The sequence below is a fragment of the Arvicola amphibius genome, chromosome 1, assembly GCF_903992535.2.
Source record: "Arvicola amphibius chromosome 1, mArvAmp1.2, whole genome shotgun sequence".
NCBI classification, from domain to species: domain Eukaryota; kingdom Metazoa; phylum Chordata; class Mammalia; order Rodentia; family Cricetidae; genus Arvicola; species Arvicola amphibius.
In genome coordinates this window covers 136809175-136821616 of record NC_052047.1, presented here as the reverse complement: position 1 = coordinate 136821616, position 12442 = coordinate 136809175, and the positions used below count along the sequence as shown (strand labels likewise).

General features: G+C 45.6%; 1 protein-coding gene across 2 annotated transcripts in view; it reads right to left on the bottom strand.

Moving 5' to 3' along the window:
• The window catches only part of Dock1 (dedicator of cytokinesis 1), a 504121-nt gene that overhangs the window by 411719 nt on the left and 79960 nt on the right, over positions 1–12442 (bottom strand). Inside the window, exons 11-13 of one of the 2 annotated variants that reach the window (XM_038330219.1) lie at positions 10381–10453; positions 6821–6963; positions 2419–2544 (exon numbers count right to left, since the gene is read on the bottom strand). In XM_038330219.1, coding sequence (XP_038186147.1) covers positions 2419–2544; positions 6821–6963; positions 10381–10453 — 342 coding nt within the window. The remainder of the gene's footprint in view (positions 1–2418; positions 2545–6820; positions 6964–10380; positions 10454–12442) is intronic. The other variant, XM_038330227.1, reaches the window with a different exon arrangement.

Genomic DNA, 12442 nt, shown 5'->3' with positions numbered 1-12442 from the left:
CTCCTACCATACAAAGATGCATGCTTCACAAGAAAGATGGCACCAGCACTAAGGACTCGGTGCCCTAGCATGCCCAGTGCTTACTCAGTCAACAGAGAACAAGGGTGATTTGCTGCAGCAAAAAATCTAATTGTTCTTAATTAATAAAAGCCCAGATATCAGGGTAAAGGCTGAAAGATCAGAGAAGCAGAGCAGCCAGTCACTAGTCCTCACCTCTACTGTATCCTCAGACCAAAGGGGTGATCCTGTCCCTACAAATCCTCAGACTGAATCCTGAGCTCCCATCTCCTCCCGCCTTATATTCCTCTCTCCGCCCAGCCAATCACTTCCCTTCTCCACTTCCCTATTGCTGCGATTAAAGGTATGAGTCGCCACCATTTGGCTCTGTTTCTCTTTTAGACTGATTCAATCTCGGGTTGCCCAAAGTGTCCTTGAACTCAGAGATCCATTTGCCTCTGGCTCCCAAGTGCTGGGATTAAAGGTGTGTGCCACCACTGCATGGCCTCTATGGCTAACTACCAGCTTAGCTCTGCACTCTGATCTTGAGGCAAGTTTTATTTGTTAGATCACAAACAAAATATCACCACAATTCACTCTAGCTAGAATCCCTCTTTAGCAGCCACTCAGCATATGGAGTCTTGTTCTTGACCAGAACAATGGTCAGCAACATGGGTTCTCCCAAAGCCAATCACGGGGTAAACTGAAGAACTAGATTTAACTTTGCAAGCTTATCTACTACCAGGAAAACACTATCAGCATTAGCAGGAAATTCTGAGGTTTCCCAGTTGGGATGGTTAGATTTCAGGGTCATCTTTGGGGCTCAAGAGTCCCTTGGCCACGCCTGTGGGAGATGATCTTGATTAGGTAAGCTGATGTGGAAGCTTCTATGTTAACTGTGGACGGAACCATCGCCCAGGCAGGGTCTCCTGACCTTTATGAGGCAGAGCGAACTGTGTCACTTGCGTTCATTGCTCTCGTGAGAGCAGACAAATGTGACCAGCTGCTTCGTCCTCCTGCTCTCCCAACGTTACTGCCATGATGAACTAGACTGTGAATAGTGAGCTAAGAGAAACCTTTGCTCCCTTAAATCGCTTTTGTCAGAGTCTTTTATTATAGCAGCAGAAGAGGGGGAGCTGAGACACCTGTAAAAACGAGGATATCCTAACAGATCAAATAAATCCAACCATGAAGGTTCATCTCAGTTCCAAATATAAACAGTGAGTCCACAGATCAGCTCATTTCCAAGAATAAGACCGGCATACCATATCTACACAGCGAGCAACCATGTTATCCAGGCTAGCCCACTTCAGTTTTCTATCACAACAGCAGACAGAGTAGCCAATAGCCCACACCAGTCCTGAAAGGCAAACAGAAGGGACAGCATCTATCCCACAGCTACATGAAATAAAACAGCAATGCCTGGGCAGCAGGCACACTGGGCAACCAGATGCCTCTCATCAGAGTATGCAGCAACAGAGACCTGCAGCAGAAGGCCACCTGTGCCTGCTGATCTTGGAAATCACCATTTCCAATACCCAATGCCCATGGGCTGTGGTTTAGTTTTGATTAGAATTAGTTCAATAACAATCTATAAGAGACTAAGATTCTTCTGTGTGGACCAGGTCAGACTATTCAAATGAACATTAGTTGCAAACCAAATTGTGCATCAAGATAAATACGAACATTTGCCCCACAGGTAGATACCAACAATAGTATCAGATTACTGCTATGGAGTTTATTTAGAAACTGGAAAGTGAGCCGGGTGGTGGTGGCACACGCCTTTAATCCCAGCACTCAGGAGGCAGAGGCAGGCAGATCTCTGTGAGTTAGAGGCCTGCCTGATCTACAAGACAGGCACAAAAGCTACAAAGAAACCATGTCTCAAAAAAAAAAAAAAAAAAGAAAGAAAGAAAGAAAGAAAGAAAGAAAGAAAGAAAGAAAGAAAGAAAGAAAGAAAGAAAAGAAAGTGGAAAGTTGTTAAATATAAGAGATAAATGTTAAAAATAAATAAATATCAATTCATGCAGCTTAAAATACATGGCTGAGACTGAGCTACATCAGTGTAGTGACAAACACCCCCTGGGCAGGTCCCAAGGAAAGTATCATCCTTCTGACCTGCCACTGTCCCGGGTACATGACACTCATTCCTTCCTTTCTTTGATCAGATATCTCATTTGCTTGGAGGGCATCAATGCCTCCCCACATGTGACCTTTGCCATCAGAAGGAAGCTAACCCTAAGCGAGCCCAGGGGCCGAAGTGTGTATCCCACCACCGTGTCTCGTAACAACCCTGGGCCTGACACAGCACTCGCCACCTGCTCGAGAGCGCCTGCACACGGCTGTGCTATGCATACATCACCCATCAGGGCCGGCGACCTAAGCAGGGAGCACAAAGGCACTGAGCAAGACTAACCTTACCTGGCATGATAATCTCTGGAAACCCTGTCTTGCGGGCCACAGCTGTGGTCCTGTCCACCAAGTGAGGAAACTCCTTCCGAATCTGATGTATGTCTCCAGGAAGTAATTTCAAGGTTACCCACAAACCTGCAAAAAGAAAGGCTGCGTAAGTAACGTTTACCACAAGTGTGGTGCTGAAAACAATTTTGGTAGTTAAGAAACTTTTCATCCACTACAGCCCTACAGACAGGCAAATATTCGGGCAAACGTCCAGGTGAGAGGCAGCCGGCACAGGGGCACACACTCTGTCTAGGTACAGACCTTGCCTGTGAGATCAAACAGTAAGACCACGGGATGGAAGGGGAGTAATCCGTATGTGTGCCAAGGACAATTAGCTCTTTTGAATTCTCTCAATTTAGAAGAAACCAGAAGGTGGCATCTGAGGTGGAGGCTGAGAAAAGCAGGCAGAGACTTAGAGGTTCATGCCCACCATACAGGTCGGCATCTGGAGGTCAGTAGGGACCATGGTACTCTGAGGCGGTTCCAAGGACCCAGGAGTGAGGCAGAGGTCTGACCTGAAAATGACATATCAGCTGCAGGGGCAAGTTAAAGGGAAAATATTGAATCAGAAGAGGCTACAGGAGGCTAGTATCTGAACCTAACAATGGGGAGGGTCTTGAGACAAGGGATCAACATGGGAGTCAAAAAAGACAGAACTAGGGAGGGGGAAGAGGAAGAAAGGTGGCTCTCAGAAGCAGTGATCTTAGAAGGTGCTCCACACCACTCCCCGCTGAAAGCCTGCTCCAGAAGATATTCTGAGTGAGATAAAAAATGTCTCAAAGCATGTGTGGGAGGTTCTCTTAACTTGCAGGTCATGCTGAGAAGGAGCTAGAGAGAATGAGATACCAGGAAATGTGTCATCCACATGGTCAAAGTGTGAAACTCAAGAGGGAAGGTGAGTGGGTGGCACTGAGCAGCAAGGATGTCCTCTTGGCTTTCCAGGCGAAAGGGAGGGCAGAAACTGGCAAGAAAAAGATAATAGAGCAGATCCCAGGGAGCAAAAACTGGATAGGGTGGAAAGACAGATATAGTCAACAGACCAGGGAATGACCAGCACATCCTGTTTAAGATGGTTCCATTTCTACAAGGTTCCTTTTCTTTTTCTCTCTAAGATATAGAATTCCAGATCATGAGAGAATCTCAGAGAGAGAGATGCCCCGTACAGGAAAGTCCCCATAAATGATATCAGGGGATGACACCAAGAAAAGGTTACATGTATCATGCTTCATGAAATGAACTGCATGTGTTCACCAAGAAATGTGAAGGACCTTTATTATGGAATAATGTTCTTATACACTGTAAAGATCTGTCACTTGTATTAGTTTAATAAAATGCTAGTAGCTGCTGATTGACTAGTAGCTAAACAGGAAGTATAGGTGGGGCAACCAGACTAAGAAAATTCTGGGAAGAGGAAAGGAAGGGAGGCAAACCAGCCAGATGCAGAGAAAGCAAGATGAGAACACCTCACTGATAAAAGGTACTAAGCCATGTGGCTACACAAAGAGGAGAATTACAGGTTAACTTAAGTTGTATGAGCTACTTAATAATAAGCCTGAGGTAATAGGCCAAACAATTTATAATTAATATAAGTTTCTGTGTGTGTCTTTGGGACTGAATGACAGTGGGACAGAAACTTCCATCTGCAGACTTGGTTTGTATTCTCTAACCCATGCTCCCAGGAACTGACTGCATCTCCATACACACCCAGTCTATGGATGTGTGGAATTTTTCTAACTGGCACTAAAGCACAAGAGCCAATAGACAGTTCTGGGAATGCAAAGAATAAAATAGACCCTCAAGGGACTGGGTACTTGATCTTGTTCCCCTTCTTCCTTATTCTGCCACACAGTCAAGCAAACTAAACCTAATCATGTTAAATAACATCAGAAAGGCTACCTTTCAAATACCCTAACCAATAGCCTGCTCAAATATCTAGGTGGATAAAGTAGAATACTGGTGACACAATTCAATTTGTTACAATTGAAATACAGAAATTAAATTGTCCTGATTACACAACAGGGGAAAATGAGGCCAGTTTTCAAAGAATAAGTGTGTTTGGAGTTGATATGTGTTTGTGTTGATATGTGTTTCTGAATGCCTAAACACAGAATGGTTACTCATCACCTCTCAAACAAGGGAAGCAGGTGCAGTGAGGCTTTGCCATCCATATACACCCATGATAATTCAAGAGACAGGAAGCAGAATTGTGAGGGTTAAACAGAAAAGAATTAAAGGGTGATTACTGGGCATGCGTAAGACCCTGGGTACAGCCAAAGGCACTGCAAGATCTTCATGAGTCTCTGCCTTTGTGCCGAGGAAACTGGATGCTACAGAGATGGAGCAAGCACAGAAGAGGCACAGGGGAGGCGAGCACAGAAAAATTCACTGGCTCTTGCAAAGACTATCATCTACTCCTTTCTGGGGCCTCTGACTGTGACTGGGAAGATGAACAGGCATCAGGCGGTACCTGGGTCATTCTAATGGAAACAGGAGCCTATGGGAGGAGCCCAGAACACCCAACAGCAATAGCCCTGGCCCAGCCTCCCTTGACTCTCCTAGGAATGACCTAGATTCTAAGTGTGAGCACTAGAGGAAGGTTCAAAGTCAAGATGAGACTAACTCAGTGACACTGTTGGATCAGCGACAGTGTTGACTCACTGATTCAAGAAGATACTTGTAGCCTCCTTGAAAAATGCTATGGACATTCATGTCTCATTCTCACTGTGGTCTGAAACCTCTGCCTCCTCTCTAGTAGTCCAAGGTACCGGGTGTTATCAGCCCCATCCAGGTACCAGCCAGCGTCCTTGCCACTGCTGTCCAGCTTATAGATTCTGGCTAAGACCCATGAGCCTTGGCTGTCTTGATGCGGGCCTAACACCATTTCTATTTCTCCTGTGTGATTCTGTGATAAACACAACTGTGTGTGAATGCTAAAAAAGGATCTGGAGATCCAGTGGGGGTGGGGATTGCAGATCCAGGGAGAAGGGAGCCTCCAGTCCCTCCATTAGCTCCTACCTCAGATTCCCTGTGGTTCGCAAATACAGGGCAAACTGGAGCAGCTATAATCTACAAGGGGTGGGGCTTGGTTCAGTTTAAACTTGCTCCACTCCAAGTACAAAGGCTATAATCCATGAACATTCTAGGTAGAGTTGGCCAGAGAGTGGGGTAAAGCCAAGGCTCACTGCAGAGATCTATAGGACCTCCCTTTTCCAGAACATTCTTCAGACGCAATGACCACTGCTAGGGATAATGAAAAGGGTAGGTCTGGAAGGCAGGAGGTGGAGGGGGCTGAGGGAAGGGCAGCGATTCCATTGAGCTCCTCTGAGTACATAGTGTGCTGTACCAGATCAAGAACCAACCTGATTCATGTGTTTTCCCAATTGTTAAAAGCAGGGTTAGAGTCCCCAGTCTAAGAAGGTGACTTTCTTTCCTCCATGTAGAAAGTGGGGCTTGATAAGCACTTGTTTTTTGGCAGGTCTCCTGGCCAGCCCAATGCCAACTGTCACCAGCCCAAGCGGATTGATTAATAAGCTCCACCAACAGAAGGTCAGCTGCTTGGAGACGTCAGTATGGTATTAAAAACGATACAAGCAGGATAGGAGCACGGGGGGTGGGAGGAAGGAGTGAGGAGGCTCCTTGGATGACAGAAACAATAAGGCGTCCCTTCCCCTACAGGGACAGAGGGACAATTATAGAACATTGGCTGTACCATGAAAGGACACAGAGATAAGAGCCCACGCCAGAGTAGAGGAACATCAAATGAAGTAAGGCCATGGGTTTGGGGCAGGGGTTGCATTCATGGTTTGCTGTTGTTATTGTGGGATTTGGGTTTGGGTTTAGTTTTAACTGTTGACTTCCTTGCTTAACTGTTTGACTTGCTGTCATGGGGCCTCACATGGCCTAAGATGGCCAAAAATTTTTGATCCCCTTAACCTCTCAACTACTAGAATTACAGGCACATGTAGCCTCTCAACTACTAGAATTACAGGCACGTGTCATTAAAGCTGATTTTATGTGGTGCTCAGAGCTTCGAGCTTGCCAAGCAGGTGCTCTACCAAATGAGCTGCATCCTCAGCCTTGCAATCTTTTGTTAAAGGTGAGAAAAGAGAGGACTGGGGAATGCTGGGAAAGAGAAGGAGTCAAAGTAGGAGCCGCTTCCCATGCTGCCAGGATTCTCGGCACTACCTTCTTCATAGATAGCCCCACCCACATCCCACTCCCCATCCTCTTCTGAACACAAAGGTTGCAGGTGAAAGGCAGTCCATCCAGTAGGAACAAGCATCACCCAGTCCCAAAGTTCCACCAAGAACACCCCACCCCAGATGCCTTACACGCCCAGAGCAGAAACAACAGAGATACATACCTTGCCCCTTGTGGTTGACTTCTTTGGCTGCAATGACTTTGTTTATGACAGTTTGAAGGAAGTCATTCTCCCCTGCCACCCTGGGTGAGAAACGGGATGACATGTTCAGCGGCTTGTGTCGAATGGCGTCGTCCAACGCGAGCCTAGAGGGCATGGGGCAACCAAGACCACAAGAGACAAAGGGGCACAGAGACCCGTAGGTCACAGTAACAGAGGGACACGAAAGAGCATCACCACCGAGTATGAGAGAGTCGTCATGAGTCAACAAAAGACAAAGGGCAGGATAGGTGACAAGAGAGACAGGGAGAGCATCGATCAGGAAAATGGTGAACCACAGGAGAGAAGTCCAGCCAAGGAGGGCGCCCCACTCCCAGGGAACACGTGCACAGGGCTCCACTCCACTGCTAATGGACAGTCTGAAGGGGCTGGTCTGCGAGTAACGTGGCTGAGAGGCCTTGCATTCCAAAGAACACTGATGGCCATTTGTGCCACTCGGATAGTACTGAACTAGTCTAGGGCAAGGGCCGGGTGGTATGAAGAAAATGAAGAAAAAAAAACAAAAAAACATTCCCCCACCCCCAACAGCCTTTAAACTTAATGACATAAGAAGCCCTGCCTGTGGTTCCTCGGTGTGTATTCACAATAGCTATATGTGAAGGTGACCTAGTCCCTGGACAACAGAATTAATGGTCACCATGTCTGGATGCTGACCCCTGGAAATCACTCAAAATACAGGTTACCAGTGATCTCAGGCCCAGGAACCCACGCATGTGAGAGGGGCCGGCACAAGAAACATGCTCCATGAGAAGTTCTGTGCAGTGCCACCAAGCACAATGGGAACAGGGTGCAAAAACATACATCGGGTACAGAACGCCTAAAATCAATTCTAGGAACAAGGACGGTGTCATCCATCACTTGAGCCAAGCAACTCAAAGGAGCTGAAAGCTGTGGTAATTTATTTCACCAAGTTAAAGAGAGATGAAGGAGAGAGAGAAAGAGAAGGCACGCTGTTTCCCTCCCTAAAAACCAACCCTGTGAGGCGATAAATCCATTTTAATGGAGCAAAAAACGTTCTCATTAGCATGACATTTCCCAGACAATAGTTTCCAGGCTGACTCTGCTATTGGAATCATGCTACTTTATTCTTCGATCGCTGCAGATATTAATCTGTGCAGCCATCGTCCTCTAGAGGAGCAAGGCTCGCAACTGACACAACAGGCGAGTGTGCCCTCACACTGTACACAGGCGAGTGTGCCCTCACACTGTACACAGGCGAGTGTGCCCTCACACTGTACACAGGCGAGTGTGCCCTCACACTGTACAAAGTGGCCTCCACTGTCTGACAGGAACGCGTGGTGCCAACACGCAGCGGGGGATCTGAAAGGCCAGGTGAAAACCTGACCAATCGCTTCTCTGACATCTTCAACAATACCCAAAGCTAGGGTTTTGTTTTGGGTTTGGTTTTTGATGTTTTTCTGTTATTTTGTTTTGTTTACCTTCAGAGGGAACAAATAAATGACACAGAAAATTACTCAATAGGACCATTGGGTATGGCTAACCCTGTGGTCTTGATGAAACTGAAGCCTTGGGAACAGTAGGGAACCCTGTCAACTTGCATAGGAAAAAAAAAAGTAATAACTTGAGTATTATAATCTCACAATGGCGTGTGTTGCTTATTACCACTACATCAGCCATGTTCCAGGATGGGAATATTCCCCTGTGTGCTAAAGAAGTTTCCGGGTCCTATAGAATGCTGCGATATACTCTTGCCATGAGTGGAATTATCCACGATAACTATCTACAGACACTGAAATGAGTACTTAAACACCATCTGCGATGGTTAATGTTAACCTGACAGACTGTAGAAAAATCTGAAAGACTGTAGAATCACTTGAGAGATAGGACTCTGGCCACACATGGGTGGGGGCGGTCATCTTGACAGCTTAAACTGAGGTGAGAGACCCACCCATCACGGAAGCCACCATTCCCTGGCTGAGATCCTGGACCGTGTAAGATGGAGAAGGTGATCTGAGCATAAACATGCATTCCAATGACGGCTCTAACCTTGACTCCTGAGTTAAAAAACGCTTTCGCATTAAGTTGCTTATGTTAGGGTTTTGTTTTGTTGTTATCACAGCCACAGGAAAATAAACCAAGACACTATCCAACATGGCAACAGCAGCCCTACATGGCAGTAAACACTTGAAACAGATCGGTGTGATTGAAGGGCTGCATTTTAATTCTACTCAGCTGTAATTAATATAAAGCGCCACATGGGGCTAGTGGTTAGCAGACCAGGCAGAAAAGTAAATGGGCAGCATTTAAGCCACCAGAGACCTCTGCCTCCAGTCGTGTGTAGGGAAACATGTGGTACTTAAGCCCGACTTTAGGCTATACAACGCTAATTTAACACAGCTCTCCTCACAATAAGACGCAAAATCTTCTCTAGAGCTGCACAAGAAAAAGTTTTTTTTTCCTCATGCACAGAAAAGCCACACTGCAACCATCTTAAACAAGTGGTTCTCGAGTCTGCAGAGACTGCGGGTGGTCCATCATGAAGAGTGCATGGGGCAAGAGAGGCCCATACCATGTCCCCTGTCCTCCCAAGGACGGGGCTCCTTCAAACACCCATTACCACCGGCCTCCCAGAGCTTAGCCTCCCTCCGCCAACCCCTCCAAAGCAATGTAAATGTAAACCTGCGAAAGTGAAATTCACCTTAAGCCTAAAGTCTTTGAATAAAAACAAACTGGAAAAGGAAAGAGGAAACAGGAAACTGCAGAGTCCTGGGGAGGCTCGCACTACCCCAAGCACTCATTCCCCCCGGGAAGTCAGGCACTGGAAGGGGGCTGTCTCCGCAATCAACCTGAAGCACCCAGTTCTCCTTCCTCCCCCTTGAGCTAGGAGTGGCCCCCCAATCAAGACCCACCCTCACTTCAATCACCCTCCCCACAGATTTTTATCTTCAAATCAAAGAATAATCTCATAAATCGGCCCCAAGTGCTTTCCCCATGTTCTCTAGCCCTCTCTGAAGACGTCAGGTCAGAAGTGGACAAAGCCTTAAAAAAAAGAAAAGCCAAAACTCGCTCATCTGAGCAAAAAACCAAGACAGACAAATCAGCAGCCTGATTACAGGCTTTAAGGTGTTATTTCTCGCTTTACAAAAGAATTCATCATTACTTTGTTTGGTTTCTACTTAAAAAAAAAAAAACAGCAACCTCTTGTGATGACTTTGAAAGTATTGTATTTTGAAAATTTGAATTGCTACAAGAATAAATCGATTATATAAAGAAACAGGCTCAGTGCAGAATTGTAATTCTTCGACTGATAAGGTAATTCTGAGACTACAAGGAACATCAGCTCTGGGGACCATACACAAACCTTACTCCACCGTCCTCACAGTTCCCAATTCCACGTGCTACAGCAGTAACTACACAGGTTTCATATTATTGTAAAATAAATGAATCCTGACTTGGGCTTAATGAATAACCTCAGCGGTGAATTATTAACTATGGGGTTTTCATGTGGTACCTGGTTAAGGACAGAATTATTCCATACTTACGGCTGGAAGGGAATGAAGTGTTGTTTATCTTCGTCGTCTACTTTTCCATTTATTATGTCTGTTACGTCCATCACTGGGGAAAGGAAGGGACAGAGAGGGTTGCTTGGCTTCAGTGAAAAAAAAAAACCAAGAAAGAGCAGCAGACTGTATTCCATTATGAACCATAACATTGGTAGACTCTTCTCATACAGAAGTTTGCTATTCTGCAATGCTTGACAGATTAAGTCATCTGAACATGCTGGCCCCGGGAAGCAAGAAACTCAAGCAATACAATTCCACTCAACAGTTTCCTCTGCCTGTTCCCCCGGGGGTCATCCTAGAGTTCCGTTGTCCAACACAAACTCACGTATGAAGGAGATATTCTGCATCAATGAGCACTGAAGCAGAGGCGAGTGTGATGAGGAACTGCTTTTAAACTCATTTAAATTAATATTTAACAGCACTTGGGGCAAGCGGATAGCATATTCACAACAGTATAACGCCGGGTGATAGTTAATACTGTCAACTTGAAAGATCTAGAGTCACCTAGGAGACAAGGCTCCAGGCACACCTATAAGAGATGAAGTAAATTCAGTCAGCTTCTGGGCATGCCTGTGAGGGACTGTCTAGGTTAGGTGAATTTAGGTGGGAGACTGGCCATTCCATGGGCTGGTATCCTTAAACTGATTAACAGAGAAAAGGAGTTGAGAACCAGCGTTCAACTGTCACTGCTCCCTGGCTGAGGATACAGGGTGAGCAGCTGCCTCACACTCCTGCCACCTTGCCTTCCCAGTGTCATTCCCATGCCATCCACACCACGGTGGACTATATTTCCAAGCTGTAAACCAAAATAAACACTTGCTTCCTTATGTTGCTGTTGCTTCGTTATTGGGTATTTTTACCATAGCAATAATAAAGAAATTCAGACATAGTTCAATGATAACATAATTACAAGGTACCAGTCATCAAGAGCTGGTGTCTGAGTCAATGAAACACTCAAATGTGACCCTCAGTTACCTGCTGGATAGTTTAAACAGAAGCACACAGGCAAAAATGGACAGACATCCCAAAGCCACAGGTAGGTCAAACACCTGCATCTCATCACCCTGGCTCCCTTCATTTCAGTAACTTGCCTTCTCTGGGGTGGTCCAGGCTCAGAGGCATGCCTGGAAAGGCTTGGCACCATCTCCACATTAAAAGAGATGCGAGCCCTGGTGGCATTCAGGGTTTCACCCAGAACAAATTACCATCACTCTTAACCACTCTATGACTTTGGACAAGTACTTTGCTGTGTCCTTTCTCAACCCCACACCTGGCTAGAAGAGCTCCACAGTTCTTTCCTAGCGACTAGCCTCCCTTACTAAAGCTGTGGTTAAGGTTCATTTCTGTAGACCCACAGTCAATTCTGCGGTATGAACGTGAAGATTCCCCGCTGGTCCGTGTACTTAAATATTTGGTCTCCAATTGGTGGCACTATTTTGGAAAGCTGTAAACTCTTCAGAGATGGTGACTTCAACATCCTTATGCATCAGGGAAATGCAACTCAAAACAACTCTGAGATACCATCTTACACCTGTCAAAATGGCTAAGATCAAAAATATTGATGGGCAGCTTATGTTGGAGAAGATGTGGAGTAAGGGGAACACAACCTTGTACAACTTGTGCAAACCTGTACAACCACTATGGAAATCAGTGTGGTGGTTTCTCAGACAACTGGGAATCAATCTATGTCAAAATACAGCAATGCCACTCTTGGGCATATACCCAAAGGATGCTCAATCATACAAGGACACTTGCTCAGTTATTTTCATAGCAGCATTATTCATAATAGCCAGAACCTGGAAATAACCTAGATGCACATCAATTGAGAAATGGATAAAGAAAATGTGGTACACAATGGAATACTACTCAGCAGTTAAAAAAAATGATATCATGAAATTTGTAGACAAATGGATGGAATTAGAAAAAAAAATCACCCTGAGTGAGATAACCCAGTCCCAGAAAAACAAACAGGGTATGTACTCACTCATAGTGGATATTAAATATACAACAAAGGATAATCAGGCTACAATCCATAGCCTCA